The 20,854-nt window shown below is 43.6% G+C and overlaps 1 protein-coding gene across 1 annotated transcript in view; it reads right to left on the bottom strand.

The window, feature by feature from the left end:
* The window catches only part of SLC2A2 (solute carrier family 2 member 2), a 117,921-nt gene extending 97,928 nt beyond the window's left edge, over window positions 1–19,993 (bottom strand). The window contains exon 1 of the mRNA XM_077290543.1: window positions 19,912–19,993. Within this exon, the coding sequence (XP_077146658.1) occupies window positions 19,912–19,938 (27 nt within the window). The 5' untranslated portion in view covers window positions 19,939–19,993. The remainder of the gene's footprint in view (window positions 1–19,911) is intronic.
* Between the last annotated feature and the right edge of the window lie 861 nt (window positions 19,994–20,854).

Here is a 20,854-nt window from a genome sequence, read left to right as displayed (position 1 = left end):
GTAGCGACCAAAGTGCCACTGTGAGATGGTACCCTTACTTTCACTCTGGGCGCCATATAGCACATAGAAAACCAAATGCATATCTCCTAAATTTTCCAAAATGGAAAGAAATCTAAACTATATGGCATGCTGTGGCAGTCTTGACCATATGCCTCCAGCCACACCATTTCTTTCTGCCCTGGCAAGAGGAGATGTTAGAGCAGGCATGGTGGCAGTCAGGGATATTCAGCGGACACCAGGACTGCAAGCTGTAGACACAAAGCTGGATCCAGGATGGTTGGGATCTATGGATTTATTTTTTGCTCATTTATTAGTTGAAGCAGCTAGATATTTTTAATTTTTACTCAAACTTCACTATATGAGGTCTTGCTTTATGGTTTCTGTAAGGCCATGTTCACACAATGTAAATACTGTGTTTTTGATTTTTGCAGATATCTGCAACAAACTATATGATAACAATCTCCTCTGGTTATTGTATTTGTTATGCTTTTTTTCTGCATATTCCCTTTCATTTGATGTATTTTTGGTGCAGATTTGAAGCAGAATTTTAATGTGGTTTTTTATAGTAGAGAAAAGCTTTGATTTACACTTAAAAATGCAACTATATTTTTTACATGCATTTTTTTCACACAACCCATAGAAGCCTAAAGAGAAAAAAAGGAACTAAACTGCACAGCTCAGCAGGGGCATTAGACGCACAACGGGTGCAGTTTTCATGAAATCACATCCGATTTGATTGGACGGTTTAAGGCAGCAGAATTTCTTACCAAAAAAAGCAGCAGAAAAAGACGCAACAATTGCACTATATGTGAATATGTCCTAAATATCCTAAGTGGATGTGATTTCATGAAAACGCCTGCCCACTTTGTGCGTAAAGACACTGTTGAACTGTGCTATTTTGTTGCATTTTTTAACTATAGGGCTGTATGTGGAGCCTATTAAAAATGCATTTGAAAAAACACTGTTGCTTTTTAAGTGCAGAATCAAAGCTTTTCTGTACTGTAGAAAAAAACATTAAAAACGTTGCTGCAAGTCTGCACCAAACATGTTCAAATAAGGGATAAAATACAAAAAAAAAACCACAGCAAAAACGGAATAATCAGAGAAGAATGTTATTGATTAGGGTGGTGCAGACACTTGCAGAAAACATTCAGATAAAAAGCAGTTTAAAAAAACACATCATCTATGTTGTGTGTGAGCACGGCCTCATTTTAGGAGTTAAAAATGCAATTTTTAAAAATTATTTTTATTTATTTTTTAGCAATGTTATAAGTTGGAAAAAAATGTTACTTTTATTTTCACCCTAGAATTGAGGTATATAGAAATATAGTGGTATATATGTATGTAGCTCTATGTGTTAGTAAAATTTGCCTGTAATTTTGGAGAATACACTGACCATTCATGTATAGAAAAGGTTGGGCGTTCGAATGCCAGAGACCAGATTTTAAGAAAAGAGAATTGTTTACTTCATTGATTGTAAGTGTGTATTGAGCAGAGAGATGCCAGCTTTGCCAACTGAGGAGGCAGTAAGGAACAATACAGACATTGAGAGAAGACATTAGGGTACCGTCTCACATAACGATTTACCAACGATCACGACCAGCGATACGACCTGGCCGTGATCGTTGGTAAGTCGCGTTGTGTGGTCGCTGGGGAGCTGTCACACAGTCAGCTCTCCAGCGACCAACGATGCCGAGGTCCCGGGTAACCAGGGTAAACATTGGGTTACTAAGCGCAGGGCCGCACTTAGTAACCCGATGTTTACCGTGGTTACCAGCGTAAAAGTAAAAAAAAACAAACAGTACATACTTACATTCCGGTGTCTGTCCCCCGGCATTCTGCTTCTCTGCACTGTGTCTGCGCCAGCCGGAAAGCACAGCGGTGACGTCACCGCTGTGCTTTCCGGCCGGCCAGCGCTCACAATGCAGAGAAGCAGAACGCCGGGGGACAGACACCGGAATGTAAGTATGTACTGTTTGTTTTTTTTTTACTTTTACGCTGGTAACCACGGTAAACATCGGGTTACTAAGCGCGGCCCTGCGCTTAGTAACCCGATGTTTACCCTGGTTACAAGCGAACGCATAGCTGGATCGCTGTCACACACAACGATCCAGCGATGACAGCGGGAGATCCAGCGACGAAAGAAAGTTCCAAACGATCTGCTACGACGTACGATTCTCAGCGGGGTCCCTGATCGCTGCTGCGTGTCAGACACAGCGATATCGTATGGATATCGCTGGAACGTCACGGATCGTACCGTCGTAGCGATGAAAATGCCACTGTGAGACGGTACCCTTACACAGAGTGTGTGGAAGTCGGGACACAGCCCTGACCTACCAGGACGGCTTTCTCAAATCAGTACAATGCCCCCCAAATCGGAACAGTGACATTGGCTCGGCGATTGCTGTTAGCTATGCAATTTGTTTAGCTATGCAAATGTCTCATTTAATTATAGAAACTCAGATAAGCTTCTAGACAAACTTATCTGTTTGAATTGACAAAGAGCAGAATTGTGAACACAGCACTGGACTATGATACAACAGAGGAACAGAACAAGATAAATAATACAAAGTACTTACAAACAAATACCTTCTTTCTTATTTTGACATATTTTATACATAGACTGTAAAATTGAAAGCAATCTCTGTCTCCATTACTAGTGGAATAAATGTATGGCTCCCAGTACAAGTATACAGTAAGTATATACTGTCTTTTTGTGTAGCCTTGACCCATTAACTGATAAGGTTACTATTGCCCTCATATAAGAATAAAGCTGACCATACTCATAATTGTCGGATGAATGTTCAGCAAACAGCTAGACCTCCCAGTCTGGTGGAGTATTCATTTGTTTTCAACAGGGTGAGAAGAGAGATCATCTGCCAGACTTCCCTTTTAGGGGCTTATCTACCTTGAAATCAAAAGGATCATCCATTGATGTTTCAGTGATCCAGTCCTTCTCTCCTCTGACATCATCTGATCCTCGTAGACATCAAATTGTCAGCTGGTTCCATTCAACTCAGCGGATTCAACATTCTTTCATCTACTATATGTGGAGGCTTTGAAAAGGTTGTCACTACTAGACAGTCCATTACTAATGGACCAAAGGAGGTGGAAATCAGTGGCTTCAGCATTCAGGTGATGGCCCTGCCAGATGATGATGTCATAGTACTTTTGGGAGATACTGCCCTGAGTATGAATGAATAACTCCAGTCTCTGAAGTGAGTATCTTTTTTTTTTTTTTTCATTTTTTCACCATCCCCAGTCCCATTAACAAGAGCTTGTCCAGTAGTAGGCAACTCCTAGGAAGAATAGACGCTATCTACAGTAATTTGTAAACATCCTTTTCTTAAGAGATGCAATACTGTTACATGGGAGGACTAAATGATCATATCCAGAATTCACAAAATGAAGAGAATTGCTGCAACCACAAGAAAAAATATACAACAGTCATCACATACCAGTCATTTCCCATTAAATATTTGGTTTTATAGTCACACTGCTCTCACTTTACCACCTGGCTACTTAATTTCCTTTCCGCTGACATCCCCACTATCATCATGGGCAACTTCAACATCCCCATTGATGCTTCCAACTCACCTGTCTCTAAGCTTCTATCTCTCACTTCCTCTTTTAGCCACTCACAAAGAAGGCCACAACACTGGACTTCATCTTCACCCACCTTGTTCCCTATCTAACCCCTCTAACTCATCTATCCCTCTGTCTCACTACAACCTACTCACATTCTCCTCCCTCTCCTCTCCAGGTGCACAATCCCCACCCCACAAACTTGCACACCCTTGTAGAAATCTCAAACACCTTGATTTACACTTATTCTTTGAATCCCTTCTCTCTCTTGCAGACGTAAGTTCCTTACGCTATGCAGATGCTGCTATCACTCTGTATAACACCACAATAGCTGCAGCTCTCGATTCGGTCACCCCCTTACACATAGCAAAGCTTGTACGATCAACAGGCAACCCTGGCACACCAACTTGGCTAAAGAACTGATGCGGGTTTCCAAGGTTGCTGAGGAAAGATGGAAAAGATCCCATTCCAATGAGCCCTTAATCACATACAAACAGTCCATCACCAATTTCAAGTCCACACTCACTCCAGCAAAACAAACCTACCACTCATCTCTCATGTCCTCCCTGTCAAACAACCCTATAGCTATTCGACACTTTCAATTCTCTACTCCATTCCCCAGCACCCCCTCCCTCTCCTCTCATGTCAGCTGAAGACTTTGCCTTATTCTTCAAGCAGAAGATTGATAACATCAGACAAAGCTTCCTCAAAAACCAGCTTCTACACCATTATGGAAGACCAACTTTCCTCTCTACTCTACAGATCACATCTCACCACCTGTGCACTAGACACATCACATCCCACTTTATCTCAAACTTCACCACTGTGTTCATCCCAACCCATCTCTTCGACCTGTCACTAACAACTGGTGTCTTCCCTTCTTGCTTCAAACATGCATCACACCCATCCTCAAAAAATCCTCCCTCAACCCATCCTCTGTTTCTAGCAATCACCCCATATCACTTCTCCCCTATTCCTAAAAACTACTGGAACAACACGTGCATGTTAAACTGTTCTCCCAGCTCTCCTCCTGCTCCTTCTTTGACTGCTTACAATCCGGCTTCTGACCATATCTTCCCACTGAAACTGCCCTGACTAAAGTCACCAATGGCCTACTAACTGCCAAATCCAAGCGACACTACTCTGTCCTCCCTCCTGGACCTGTCCACTGCCTTTGACACAGTGGACCATTTCCTCTTACTACAGATTCTCGCATCTCTCAATTTGACATGATATTCCTCTTAAAAAATTGGTCATGCTGGTATAGTATATTTTTGGAACCCATATATAATTATTTACTTTTTCTACCTTTTTATATCTTTTTGCATAAAATGCATGTCTGAATGCTCATTTATTCATATGAAATAATGCATTGCAGTCTGCACTTTATAAAATCAAAGCGCTTGATTGTATTGCAACTAAATGGACAGCATTTTACATATAGGCAGATTTTTTTTATTTTTTTTTAATTTCCAGCACACCAATTGTATTTTTATTTGGATGGTAGATTAGGAACCGGGTTCATATACATACCAGGTTGGTCGTTTGCTATATTGTAGCCATTTGTGTGTTTTTAAACGTTTTTAATCAATTTGCGGCTTGTCTTGTTTACCGATTGTTGTTGACATAATAAAATTTGTGAGGTGATCACTGTTGTCTACATATTTCTTTCTTTTTTAAGTGTGGTTACATTATTTGATATGTAGCAGTTGACCACCAGTGTCTAGCGATTTTGGAGAGGGCACCGCCCATATAGATATATAGATTCGCTCATCATTTGGCATCACAGACTTGGCCCTATCTTGGATCTCTTCATACCTAACAGAACAGACATTCAGCGTCTCCTACTCACACACCACCTCTTCATCTCGCCCCCTATCTGTCGGTGTCCCCCAAGGTTCATTCTTGGGGTCCCTGCTCTTCTCTATGTACATCTTCGGCCTGGGAAAATTCATAGAGTCTCACGGGTTTCAATATCACCTCTATGCTGATGGCACACAGATGTACCTCTCTGGACCTGAAATCATCTCCTTAATAACCAGAATCCCACAATATCTGGCCTGTATTTCATAATAATAAAAAATTTCTTTATATAGCGCCAACATATTCGGCTGCACTTTATATTTTTAGAGGGGACTTGAACAGAAAATAAAAGATATTACAGCATAGCAATAATCGCATAACTCAACAGATATCAAGAGGAATGAGGGCCCTGTTCGCAAGCTTACAAAATATGAGGAAATATGGGAGATACGAAAGGTGAATGGTAACAATTGCTTTCATTGCTTTGACCAACCATAATGTAATAAATAGGGTGTTCATGTAATGCTGCATGAACCTATTATCTGCCAGAATATGTAAAAGTACAGACACAGAGGGCTATTAAATGCATACAGCGTGTGAGAACATGATATGAGGAACCTGGTTATGAAGAAAATTTTGAATGGGCCACACAGGAATAGTTAAATAAATGTGTTGAAGCAGTAGGCCAGTCTGAAGAAATGCATTTTTAGGGCACACTTAAAAGGGGATTAATCAAATTATCCTGGATAGTGCATTCCAAAGAATTGGTGCAACACGCGAGAAGTCTTGGAGATGGGTAGTGAGAGGTTCTGATTATTGAGGATGTTAATCTTAGGTCACTAGCAGAATGGAGGGCACGGGAAGGGTGATAGACTGAGACGAGGGTGGTGCTGAACTGTGGAGTGCTTTGTGGCGAGAGTGATAAGTTTATATTGAATTCTGGAGTGGATGGGTAACCAGTGCAATGACTGGCACAAGGTAGAGGCATCAGTGTAACGGTTGGTGAGGAATATGATTCTGGCTGCAGCATTCAAGACAGATTGGAGAGGGGAGAGTTTGGTAAGAGGGACACTGATTAGTAGAGAGTTGAATATTATTATTATTATTATTTATTTATATAGCACCATTAATTCCATGGTGCTGTACATGAGAAAGGGGTTACATACGGGGTTATAGATATCATTTACAGTAAACAGGTTTACAGTGACACACTGGTACCGAGGGGAGAGAACCCTGTCCTTGCGGACTTACATTCTATGGGATAGTGGGGAAGAGACAGAGGGTAGGGGTGAGGCGGCGGCGGCTCTGGCGGTGGTGAGGCGGCGGCTCGGTTATTGTAGGCTGTAGGCTTTCCTGAAGAGATGGGTTTTCAGGTTCCGTCTGAAGGATCCAAGGGTGGTGGATAATCGGACGTGTTGAGGCATGGAATTCCAGAGGATGGGGGATATTCGGGAGAAATCTTGGAGGCGATTGTGTGACGAACGAATAAGTGTGGAGGAGAGTAGGAGGTCTTGGGATGAACGAAGATTACGTGAGGGAAGATATTGGGAGATTAGTTCAGAAATATAGGGAGGGGACAGGTTGTGGATGGCTTTGTAGATCAGTGTTAGTAGTTTGAACTGGATTCGTTGGGGGATTGGGAGCCAGTGGAGGGATTTGCAGAGGGGAGAAGCGGGGGAGTAGCGAGGAGAGAGGTGGATTAGGCGGGCAGCAGAGTTGAGGACAGACTGGAGTGGTGCAAGAGAGTTAGCGGGGAGGCCACAGAGGAGGGTGTTGTGCAGTAATCGAGGCGGGAGATGATGAGAGCATGCACAAGAGTTTTGGTAGATTGTGGGCTGAGGAAGGAATGGATTCTGGCAATATTTTTGAGTTGGAGGCGACAGGAGGTGGCAAGAGCTTGGACGTGAGGTTTGAAGGACAGGGCAGAGTCAAGAGTTTCCCCGAGGCAGCGGATTTCAGGAGTGGGAGAGAGCGTGATGCCGTTTACCATAATAGATAGATTGGGTAGGGGGGATACGTGAGATGGGGGAAAGATGATGAATTTGGTTTTGTCTACATTGAGTTTTAGGAAGCAAGAGGTGAAGAAGGAGGATATGGCTGACAGACACTTCGGGATTCTGGACAGCAGGGAGGTGACATCTGGGCCAGAGAGGTAGATCTGAGTGTCGTCTGCGTACAGGTGGTACTGGAAGCCATGTGACTTTATGAGTTGTCCTAGGCCAAGGGTATAGATGGAAAAAAGTAGGGGTCCTAGGACAGAGCCTTGAGGGACTCCAACAGAGAGAGGGCGGGATGAGGAGGTAGTGTGGGAGTGGGAAACGCTAATGTGCGGTTGGATAGGTATGAGGCAATCCAGGACAGGGCGAGGTCTTTGATGCCAAGGGAAGAAAGAATCTGTAGCAGTAGGCAGTGATCAACTGTGTCGAAAGCAGAGGACAGGTCAAGAAAGAGGAGGATGGAGAACTGTCTGTTAGCTTTGGCTGTGACTAAGTCATTAGTAATTTTTGTCAGGGCAGTTTCGGTGGAGTGGTGGGGGCGGAAGCCAGATTGGAGGTTGTCAAGGAGAGTTAGATGAGAGGTGGGAGGAAAGTTGACCATGGACATGCTGCTCAAGGAGTTTTGAAGCAAACGGGAGCAGTGATATGGGGCGATAGCTGGGCATAGCAGTTGGGTCAAGGTTAGTTTTTTTGAGGATGGGTGTGATGGTGGCATGTTTGAAGGCAGAGGGGAAGGTACCAGAAGAGAGCGATAGGTTGAAGAGATGGGTTAGGGCTGGAATAAGCGTGTTAGTGAGGTTGGGGAGCAGGTGGGAAGGCATGGGGTCAAGTGCACAGGTGGTGAGGTGTGATTTGGAAAAGAGGCGAGTAAGCTCTCCTTCAGTGATGTTGGAGAGGGAGGTTATTAGGGAAGGGCAGAGGTCTGGTATATGGAGTGGTTGGGGTGGTGGACAAGTAAAGGTTTGCCTTGTTTGGTCGATCTTGTTTTTGAAGTAGGTGGCAAAGTCCTCGGAAGAGATGAAGGGAGTTGGAGGTGGCAGTGGTGGGCGGAGGAGAGAGTTAAATGTGCTGAACAGTTGTTTTGGGTTGTAGGATACTGAAGATACAAGGTTAGTGAAATAGGTCTGTTTATCAGAGGTGAGGGCTGATTTGAAGTCAAATGTAGCTTGTTTGAAGGCAGTTAAGTCGTCTGACAGGCGTGTTTTCTTCCAACGCCGCTCCGCAACCCTGGATGCTTGTCGAAGTTTTTTTGTGACATTGTTATGCCAAGGTTGCCTATTGGTTTGTCGCACTGTGCCATGCATGAGAGGGGCGACATCTATGTTATGGTCTGGTGATGTAGGAGCGACATGCGACTAGCTCTGAGCAGGTGGTAACTATACAGACCGCAGTTCCTGATCTTAACACAGACACTAGCAGTAGCCGTGGGATGTTCCTGTCACTCCCTGGACACCTTGTCACAGCCGGAGAACTAGCTACCCCTAAAGGTAGAAACAGGAAAGCTATCTTGCCTCAGAGAAAATCCCCAAAGGATAGGACAGCCCCCCACAAATAATGACTGTGAGAGGAGAAGGAAATGACATACGTAGTATGAAACAAGATTTCGCAAAGGAGGCCACTTCTAGCTAGATAGAATTAGTAAAGGACAGAACACTGTGCGGTCAGTAATAAAAACTAGAAAATGTCCACCGCAGAGAAATGCAAAAATCTCCACACCTGACTAAAGGTGTGGAGGGCAAACTCTGCTGCCCAGAGCTTCCAGCTTAGCTGAAAAGGTTCATACTGATAAGCTGGACAAATGAGCAAAACATAGAAAATGCTGAACAACAAAGTCCACAACAAGTGAACTGCAAAAGGACAAGCAAGGACTTAGCTTTGCTGAACTGATCAGAGTGTCAGGGAAATCCAAAGAGCCGTGACTCCAGGCTGGAACAATTGACAACTGGCATTGAATGAGGGAACAGGCCAGACTAATATAGCCGAGCCAGAAAGACGATCAGTGAAAACAGCTGCTGATGCTAAATCCCAGAAGCAGCCATACCACTCAAAACCACAGGAGGGAGCCCAAGAACAGAATTCACAAAAATGCCACTTACAACCACCGGAGGGAGCCCAAGAGCGGAATTCACAACAGTACCCCCCCCCCTTGAGGAGGGGTCACCGAACCCTCACCAGAGCCCCCAGGCCGATCAGGATGAGCCAAATGAAAAGCACGAACCAAATCGGCGGCATGGACATCAGAGGCAACCACCCAAGAATTATCCTCTTGGCCATAACCCTTCCACTTGACAAGATACTGAAGTCTCCGCCTCGAAAAACGAGAATCCAAAATTTTCTCAACCACATATTCCAACTCCCCCTCAACCAACACCGGGGCAGGAGGATCAACAGATGGAACAACGGGTACCACATATCTCTGCAACAAAGATCTATGGAAAACATTGTGGATGGCAAAAGAGGCTGGAAGGGCCAAACGAAAAGACACTGGATTGATAATCTCAGAAATCTTATAAGGACCAATAAACTGAGGCTTGAACTTAGGGGAAGAAACCTTCATAGGAACATGGCAAGAGGATAACCAGACCAAATCCCCCACATGAAGCAGAGGACCAACACACCGACGGCGGTTAGCAAAACGCTGAGCCTTTTCCTGAGACAACGTCAAATTGTCTACCACATGAGTCCAAATCTGCTGTAACCTGTCCATCACGGAATCTACACCAGGACAATCAGAAGGCTCAACCTGCCCTGAAGAAAAACGAGGATGGAAACCAAAATTACAAAAGAAAGGCGAAACCAAAGTAGCCGAACTGGCCCGATTATTAAGGGCAAACTCGGCCAACGGCAAGAAAGCCACCCAATCATCCTGATCAGCAGACACAAAGCATCTGAAATAGGTTTCCAAGGTTTGATTAGTTCGCTCAGTTTGGCCATTTGTCTGAGGATGGAACGCCGAAGAAAAAGACAAATTAATGCCCATCTTAGCACAAAAGCCCCGCCAAAACCTGGAAACAAACTGGGACCCTCTGTCAGACACAATATTCTCCGGAATGCCATGCAAACGAACCACATGCTGAAAAAACAATGGAACCAAATCAGAGGAGGAAAGCAATTTAGGCAAAGGCACCAAATGGACCATTTTAGAGAACCGGTCACAAACCACCCAGATAACAGACATCCTCTGGGACACAGGAAGGTCCGAAATAAAATCCATGGAAATATGCGTCCAAGGCCTCTCCGGGACAGGCAAAGGCAAAAGCAACCCACTAGCGCGGGAACAGAAAGGCTTAGCCCGGGCACAAGTCCCACAGGACTGCACAAAAGAACGCACATCCCGCGACAAGGAAGGCCACCAAAAGGACCTAGCAACCAAATCTCTGGTACCAAAAATCCCAGGATGACCGGCCAACACAGAACAATGGACCTCAGAAATTACCTTACTTGTCCATCTATCAGGAACAAACAGCTTCCCCACAGGACAGCGGTCAGGTTTATCAGCCTGAAATTCCTGAAGCGCCTGCCGCAAATCAGGGGAGATGGCAGACAGAATCACCCCTTCCCTAAGAATGCCAACCGGCTCAAGGACTCCAGGAGAATCAGGCAAAAAACTCCTAGAGAGGGAATCCGCCTTAACATTCTTAGATCCCGGAAGATATGAGACCACAAAGTCAAAACGGGAGAAAAACAGGGACCACCGAGCCTGTCTAGGGTTCAGCCGCTTGGCCGACTCGAGGTAAATCAGATTCTTATGATCGGTCAAGACCACAATGCGGTGCTTGGCTCCCTCAAGCCAATGTCGCCACTCCTCAAATGCCCACTTCATAGCCAACAACTCCCGATTGCCAACATCATAATTGCGTTCCGCAGGCGAAAACTTTCGAGAAAAGAAGGCACATGGCTTCATCAAGGAACCATCAGAATTCCTCTGTGACAAAACGGCCCCTGCCCCAATCTCAGAAGCGTCAACCTCAACCTGAAAAGGAAGAGAAACATCCGGCTGACGCAAGACAGGGGCAGAAGTAAATCGGCGTTTAAGCTCCTGAAAGGCCTCAACAGCCTCAGAGGACCAATTTGTCACATCAGCGCCTTTCTTTGTCAAATCGGTCAGGGGTTTAACCACACTAGAGAAGTTGGCAATGAAACGGCGATAAAAATTAGCAAAGCCCAAAAATTTCTGAAGGCTCTTCACAGATGTGGGTTGAATCCAGTCATGAATGGCTTGGACCTTAACAGGATCCATTTCTATAGATGAAGGAGAAAAAATAAACCCCCAAAAAGAGACCTTCTGAACTCCAAATAGGCACTTAGACCCCTTCACAAATAGAGCATTATCACGAAGGATCTGGAATACCATCCTGACCTGCTTCACATGAGACTCCCAATCATTGGAAAAAATCAAAATATCATCCAAATACACAATCAAGAATTTATCAAGATAATTGCGGAAAATATCATGCATAAAGGACTGAAATACAGAAGGAGCATTAGAAAGCCCGAAAGGCATCACCAGGTATTCAAAATGGCCTTCGGGCGTATTAAATGCAGTTTTCCATTCGTCACCCTGTTTAATGCGAACAAGATTATATGCCCCACGAAGGTCAATCTTGGTAAACCAACTAGCCCCCTTAATCCTAGCAAACAAATCAGAGAGCAAAGGTAAAGGGTATTGGAATTTGACCGTGATTTTATTAAGAAGGCGATAATCAATACAGGGTCTCAAGGAGCCATCCTTCTTGGCAACAAAAAAGAATCCCGCTCCCAGTGGTGACGAAGACGGACGAATATGCCCCTTCTCTAAAGACTCCTTGACATAGATCCGCATAGCGGCATGCTCTGGCACAGACAGATTGAAAAGTCGGCCCTTAGGGAACTTACAGCCAGGAATCAAGTCAATAGCACAATCACAGTCCCTATGTGGAGGAAGGGAACTGGACTTGGGCTCATCGAATACATCCTGGAAATCTGACAAAAATTCAGGAACATCAGAAGAGGGGGAAGAGGAAATTGACATCAAAGGAACGTCACTATGTACCCCTTGACAACCCCAACTAGTCACAGACATCGATTTCCAATCCAGCACAGGATTGTGCACCTGTAACCATGGAAAACCCAGTACAACAACATCATGTAAATTATGCAACACCAGAAAACGGCAATCTTCTTGATGTGCTGGAGCCATGCACATAGTCAGCTGAGTCCAATACTGAGGTTTATTCTTGGCCAACGGTGTAGCATCAATACCCCTCAAGGGAATAGGACTCTGCAAAGGCTGCAAAGAAAAGCCACAGCGCCTGGCAAATTCTAAGTCCATTAAATTCAGAGCAGCGCCTGAATCCACAAATGCCATGACAGAAAAAGATGACACTGAGCAAATCAGGGTCACAGACAGGAGAAACTTAGGCTGTACAGTACTAATGGTAACAGATCTAGCGTCCCTCTTAATACGCTTAGGGCAATCAGAAATAGCATGAGCAGAATCACCACAGTAAAAACACAGCCCATTCTGACGTCTGTATCCCCTCTGTTCCGCTCTAGTCAAAATCCTATCACATTGCATAGGCTCAGGTCTCTGCTCAGAGGACGCTGCCATATGGTGCACCACTTTGCGTTCGCGCAGGCGCCGATCAATCTGAATGGCCAGAGACATAGATTCGCTCAAACCAACAGGCGTGGGGAACCCCACCATAACATCCTTAAGGGCTTCAGAAAGACCCTTTCTGAAAATTGCTGCCAGAGCATCCTCATTCCATTTAGTGAGCACAGACCATTTTCTAAATTTCTGGCAGTATAATTCTGCCGCTTCCTGACCCTGACACAGGGCCAAAAGTGTTTTCTCAGCATGCTCTACAGAGTTAGGTTCGTCATACAATAATCCGAGCGATTGAAAAAATGCATCTACATTAAGCAATGCCGGATCCCCTGACTCAAGGGAGAATGCCCAGTCCTGAGGGTCACCACGCAGCAGAGAAATAACTATTTTAACTTGCTGAATGGGGTCACCAGAGGAACGGGGTTTCAGAGCAAAAAACAATTTGCAGTTATTTTTAAAGTTCAAAAACTTAGATCTATCCCCGTAAAACAAATCCGGAGTAGGAATTCTAGGCTCTAAGGCCGGAGTCTGAACAACATAATCTTGGATACTCTGTACTCTTGCAGCAAGCTGATCCACACGAGAAAACAACCCCTGAACATCCATGCCCGCATCCAAATCCTGAATCACCCAGAGATTAAGAGGAAGGAAAAAGACAAAACAGACTAAAGAAAAAAAAAATGGCTCAGAACTCTTTTTCTTTTCCTTCTTTTGAGATGCATTCAGCTCATTTTTGGCCAGTTGTACTGTTATGGTCTGGTGATGTAGGAGCGACATGCGACTAGCTCTGAGCAGGTGGTAACTATACAGACCGCAGTTCCTGATCTTAACACAGACACTAGCAGTAGCCGTGGGATGTTCCTGTCACTCCCTGGACACCTCGTCACAGCCGGAGAACTAGCTACCCCTAAAGGTAGAAACAGGAAAGCTATCTTGCCTCAGAGAAAATCCCCAAAGGATAGGACAGCCCCCCACAAATAATGACTGTGAGAGGAGAAGGAAATGACATACGTAGTATGAAACAAGATTTCGCAAAGGAGGCCACTTCTAGCTAGATAGAATTAGTAAAGGACAGAACACTGTGCGGTCAGTAATAAAAACTAGAAAAAGTCCACCGCAGAGAAATGCAAAAATCTCCACACCTGACTAAAGGTGTGGAGGACAAACTCTGCTGCCCAGAGCTTCCAGCTTAGCTGAAAAGGTTCATACTGATAAGCTGGACAAATGAGCAAAACATAGAAAATGCTGAACAACAAAGTCCACAACAAGTGAACTGCAAAAGGACAAGCAAGGACTTAGCTTTGCTGAACTGGTCAGAGTGTCAGGGAAATCCAAAGAGCCGTGACCCCAGGCTGGAACAATTGACAACTGGCATTGAATGAGGGAACTGGCCAGACTAATATAGCCGAGCCAGAAAGACGATCAGTGAAAACAGCTGCTGATGCTAAATCCCAGAAGCAGCCATACCACTCAAAACCACAGGAGGGAGCCCAAGAACAGAATTCACAAAAATGCCACTTACAACCACCGGAGGGAGCCCAAGAGTGGAATTCACAACAATCTATGGCTGATGTGAGGGTCGAGTTATAGAAAGCGGTGGCGCTGTCCGTGTCATGCAGTGAAGATATGGAGGACAGGGGTAGGAGAGAGTCTGACAGTCTGTGAGTGTCTATATGTGCGAGGTTTCTGCGAGGATGTGGTAATGGCTGGACATGGGGGGCAGGTGAGGAGAACAAGGATGAGAAGGTGAGTAGATGGTGGTCAGAGAGGGGGAAGGGAGAGGTTGTGAGATTAGATAAGGAACAAAGGCGGGTGAAGATGAGGTCTAGTGTATGTCCGTCTGTGTGGGTGGCTGTGGTGGACCAATGGGTGAGTCCAAAGGATGAAGTAAGGGCCAGTAGTTTGGAGGCTGCTGGCTGGCGGGTGTCAGTAGGGATATTAAAGTCGCCCATGATGATGGTGGGGATGTCAGCAGAGAGAAAGTGAATGAGCCAGGTGGAGAATTGGTCGATGAAGGCAGTGGCTGAGCCAGGTGGTCGGTATATGATGGCCATTTGGAGATTGGAGGGAGCGTAAATACAGACAGAGTGAACCTCGAAAGAAGGGAGGATAAGGGATGGTGGGGGTTGGATAGGGTTGAAGGAGCAGTTTTTAGAAAGGATACCCACTCCTCCACCATGTCTGTTGCCAGAGCGAGGAGTGTGGGTAAAGTGGAGGCCACCGTAACTCAGTGCTGCAGGCGAGGCCGTGTCAGGGGGCGTCAGCCAGGTCTCAGTGAGGGCCAGGAAGAAAAGGTTGCGAGAAGTGAAGAGATCATGGACCATGTGGAGCTTGTTGCAGACAGAGCGGGCATTCCAAAGTGCCCCAGAGAGGGGAAGCAGGGTGGTGGGGGTCAGTGGCACAGGTTTTAAGTGTGAGGGTTTGCGGTGGTTTCTCATAGTGTGAGAAGGATAGGGTAAGGGGTAGTAATGTATGAGGCGGGGGGCAGGATTGGGGGATGTGTCACCAGCAGTGAGAATAAGGGAAACAGGTGGGTGAAGGAAAGTGAGGATTAGTGGAGCAAAAACGGTGGGGAAAATGTAAGCATGGTTAAAGAGCAGGGGAGGAAAAGAAAGGCAAGTAAATTTAGAAGATAGTGATTAGTCTTACTGTCTGGCCGATTTCTGGACTATTTCTGCAATATTTCTGATGACACTTTAAAGATGTCACTTCAAATGATGGCACATCTGACCAAGGCCATATCTGACCAGTACCATGCAACCACTAGCATGAATAGTCCAGACAAGAATGAATAACAGTAAGAGTAAGAGAAAGTAAGGAAAGGTCGAATTTTAGAGATGTTTTTGAGGTGCAGATAACAAGAGCGAGCCAGTGATCGGATGTGGGAGGTAAATGAAAGCTCTGAATCAATTATGACCTCAAGACAGCAGGAATGTTGCTGGGAAGTAATGGTAGAACCACACACGGAGATGGCAATGTCGGGCATAGGTGGGTTAGAGGGAGGAAACACAAGGAGTTCAGTTTTTTACAAGTTCAGTTTCAGATAGAGGGAGACAGTGGTAACACACTTGTGTTTTGTAATAATGCAGGCGTGATGTCAACAGTAGAGGTGTATAATTGGGTGTATCAGCATAGAGATGGTACTGGAAATTTCATCTTTCTCCTCTGCTAGATCTCTAAAATTTAACATGGATAAAACAGAATTCATCATCTTTCGCCCATCTTACTCAACCCCCCAAAAGACCTATCCATCAAAGTCAATGGCTACTTACTCTCCCCAGTCCCTCAAGCTCGCTGTGTCGAGGTAATTCTTGACTCTGATTTCACCTTCAAACCACATATCCAAGCCCTTTCCACTTCCTGCCGATTCCAACTCAAAAATATTTCCCGGATCTGCACATTCCTTAACCAAGAATCTGAAAAAAACAGTAGTGCATGACCTCATCATCTCCCGCCTCGACTACTGTAACCTCCTACTCTGTTGTCTGCCCCCTAACACTCTCGCACCTCTCCAATCTGTCCTAAACTTTGCTGCCTGACTAATCCACCTGTCCCCCGCTATTCTTCTGCCTCTCGTCTTTGTCAATCCCTTCACTGGCTTTCCATTGCCCAGAGACTCCAGTTCATAACCTTAACCATGACATACAAAGCCATCCACAACCTGTGTCCTCCATACATCTGTGACCTAGTCTCCCGGTACTTACCTGCACGCAAGCTCCAATCCTCACAAGATCTCCTTCTCTGCTCCCCTCTTATCTCCTTTTCCCACAATCGCATAAAAGATTTGACCCCCTACTCTGGAACTCTCTACCCCAACATATCAGACTCTCTCCTACTGTGGAAATTTTCATAAGGAACCTCAAGACCCACCTCTTTTGGTGTACAACCTGCAGTAACTCTCTTTCCACCAATACCACTGCACAGCCGACTCTACCCTCATCCAACCCTTGTAAATTTAGTCCTCGCAGGCAGGGTCCTCTCTCCTTTACCAGTCGGTGATTTGTTTTGTTCAAAATTACTGTACTTATTTTTTATTATGTAAACCCCTTTTCACATGTAAATAATAATAATAATAATAATAATAATAATAGAAAATCTTTCTTGTCCAAGCATCTTTTTATTAATAAGAAAATTGAATTGAGGAAGACCAGAGTGATCAGATTTTTTGGTGGTTTTAAATTCTACTTCTAGTAGGTAGATATTCACGTTCCATACTGTAGGTGGAGTAATATCTGGGTCAATATTACCCTCTCTCTAAATATACACACAGCATTCAGTCTTATTACAGAGGCATATTGTAAAGACCCATGATAAAGTAATAAGAGACTGCGGTAAGCACATATGCCTCTGTCCTACACACACGCATAAGATTTTGTTTTCTGTAAGCAACATTTCATGTTTACATATGCAAAATTGTCTCCAAGTCAATATCGACCCTTTATCGAGCTTTGCCACATGAGCCTTAATTTGTAAATGAGCTGTTAAGATCTATGGGCCGGACATAGATCTTCCTGAGAATCTGCCTCCAAAGCTTATATTAGATAGAATTGGGTATTACCAGTGTGAGACATGTAATGACTGACAGTCTGCTCTCCTGATCTACATGTCTCACATTGGTAACATTCCCTTTCATTTAAAATAAGCACTGGAGGCAGATTCTCAGGGAGATCTATGTCCGGCCCATAGATATTAATAGGTCATATTTAGAAAAAATGGATTTCTTTGGAATAAAAGGTCAGATTACAGATATCAACATATCAGTTTACTCAATTTGCTATGACTTACATGTCCATATAGTTGGCTAAAGGGGGTTGATACTACTGACAATGTTTTTTAGTGTCTTAAAAATAAGCATTCTTGGCAGCACATTGCCCAGTGTAAACAGAACCTGTGCTGCCGAGAACTATGACAGCACATGGACTCATGATCTATTTTATTCTATGGCTACAACCATTTTAAATGGACTTTCAGAATAAATACACCAGCCTAATCAAGTCTAAAAGTATCATTTAGCAAAATTTGGTAACAGATCTGCTTTATATAGGTCTGTACGCAGCACAACGTGCTCTCACATCACTAATCTTTATTGCACTAAGCAAGTAAGAGCTGTTCAAATGAGATCAGAACGACAATAATGATCAAAATTGCTATTATTTTCTAAATCGGTTTAACATTTCAGTACTGTAGACATTGAGAATTCCCCACGCTCTCTAAAAGTACAAGAAACCAATGAGAACTTCATTTCCAATTTTATTTTCTCTAGCAAAGCTAAAAGTATATTACTAGTGAAAAACATAGGTCCTGTCTTTCTTATATAAAAACTATGTATGGATGACCCTAATAACTAATAGTACAGGAGAGTGCAGTATACAGCTGCAAATGAGGATGTCTGCAGGGTCAACCTGTTAACTTGTTGTGTCATAGGAAAAGTGCTTATCCACGGAAAATGTGCACTTGCAGCAAAGGGCGGCAGCTGTTGAGAGCAGAGGTTAGTGTTATATAGGTGCTTCCCTCCTGTCTGAATGATCCGCCAATATACATAGTCATCCCTCCTGCTAATACTTACTGTCCCTACATAATGTATTAGTAATGGATCATACTTTAGTGCCATCTATTGTACTGTTCCTACTAGTAATTGGATGTAGTAATAGGTTAGGTAATACGGGAATACTATCTCATGTACTTTACCCCTAGCGATACGATTTAGTTATACATCAATTCTATCTAAGGAGATTCATTAGAGTATGTTCACATATGGCGTTATTGCAGCATTTTTTTCTGTGTGTTTCCTTGAGCGGAAAAAATGCTGCGTTTTACAGTACCAGAAAAGTAAATGAGAATTTGCTACATTTTTTTCCGGGCTTTTTTGAGCTGCTAGGTGTTTTTTTGAAATTTGCAGGATGTCAATTCTTTCAGCGTTTTTTTACCTCATTGAACTGAATGGAAAAAAAACACAAGTATAAATGCTGCAAAAAACGCATAAAATACATAAAAAAAAGTTTGCAGCATTTTTCCTGCCAATAATCTGGGGGGGCAGGAAAATCTGCAGCAAAAGCAGCAGCATGTGAACATACCCTAAGGGATGTAAAGTTGGTAACCCGATGATAAATAAAACCGTTAAAAAAAATAAAAGCTGTGGTCTATGTAATGTACAAAAACTTTACATGTGCAGAAACTGTTGCTCAGATTACTCATCATATTGTGATTTCCACTGCAAATTTAGTACAGGTATGATTGTGCAACATTGTCATGCAAATGAGGAGGACTATCAGTCTCTATATATGTAATTACCACGGCACAACGAATATAATCAGGGGTATGTAACAAAGGGTTACAGTGCGGCGTCTACACAGGGGTCATACCGGAATACCTCTTGCAGTTTGACTCCATTGTCTGGCAGATTATCCCCTGTATTTGAATGGCTGTACAGCTGAATAGTTCGATGTGTGGACGATCCAGCAGAACCACACATGGTGTAATATTGTAGATGGTAACAAAACATGGTTACCATGCAGTAAAAAAAAATCATATTCCATTGTAGGTAGATGATGCGGATTGCGGTGGAGGTCAGATCAGGTTCCTTTTTGTAATGCAGAAATATCCATGATACAGTGAATGGACATTAGTATATTCCACCACATATAATATAATCGTTATATACCGGCTGGTGACACCAGAAGTCATGGAATCATTTTCCAATAATGACTGGTAAAACAATGCAATAAACAATTACACCGACCATAAGCCATGGATGTAACGCTGTCTTCATTCCTTAGTATAATAATACTAAGTTTTAATATAATATAGTTTTACTTGTTAGAGGTTTAGATACAGACTCATATATTTACAGAAATAATTCTAATTATATATATATATATATATATATATATATATATATATATATATATATACACATATATATAAAGAGTACAATACCTTCGGCTCTTGCATTTTCCTGTCCATTGTTTCTTTGTCCAGCCAGCTCCAAGAGACTGAATGTTGTCTGTGACCTGTGGCTGTATATATACAGGTACAGAGGCCGTCCTGGAGGAGGGGGAGCTCAACTAGCTAAAGACAACAACCAGCAGTTGTGAAACAGCCATGGGGCAAAAGGCCATCACTGCTGTTCATTCACAGTCACTGAAAAGTTTCTTTGATTTTACAAATCTGAACATTTTGCCATGTTTTACATTCATTGTACTGTACGTAGTGTTAAGGGGCATCATTGTAACAGCTCAGCTGAACATAGCACAAGTCATAACATTTCATCACTATTTCACTTCCACAATTCGGTCTTGTCAAGCCAGAAATTGCAGAATTCATTCATCATCTACTGAATTTGTGGCTTGTAAACTAAAGACACTATAGATATTTGCAGAGCAAACCTTTTAATTTTAGTGGGACCAATAGGCCATTGAAGAGGAGCATAGGAGCCTCCCAAACTTCCCTCTTTATCTGCTGTTGGAGATGATTTGGAAGCCCCCCACCCCGTGCATAAAAAGAGGATTGAGTTGAGATTCAACATGCTTAATCATTTTTTTCTCAAAAGGAATAAACCTGTTCCAGAGATGTCTTACAGCTTATGACTTCTTTTTTCCTATAGAGAATGTCTGCTCAGCCGAGCCAAGCATGTACACTCACTGGCCACTTTATTAGGTACACCTGTCCAACTTCTTGTTAACACTTAATTTCTAATCAGCCAATCACATGGCGGCAACTCAGTGCATTTAGGCATGTAGACATGGTCAAGACAATCTCCTGCAGTTCAAACCGAGCATCAGTATGGGGAAGAAAGGTGATTTGAGTGCCTTTGAACGTGGCATGGTTGTTGGTGCCAGAAGGGCTGGTCTGAGTATTTCAGAAACTGCTGATCTACTGG

Source organism: Ranitomeya variabilis, chromosome 2 (assembly GCF_051348905.1).
Source record: "Ranitomeya variabilis isolate aRanVar5 chromosome 2, aRanVar5.hap1, whole genome shotgun sequence".
Taxonomy (NCBI): domain Eukaryota; kingdom Metazoa; phylum Chordata; class Amphibia; order Anura; family Dendrobatidae; genus Ranitomeya; species Ranitomeya variabilis.
The sequence above is the reverse complement of the archived record's forward strand: the minus strand, read 5'-3'. Positions and strand labels throughout refer to the sequence as shown.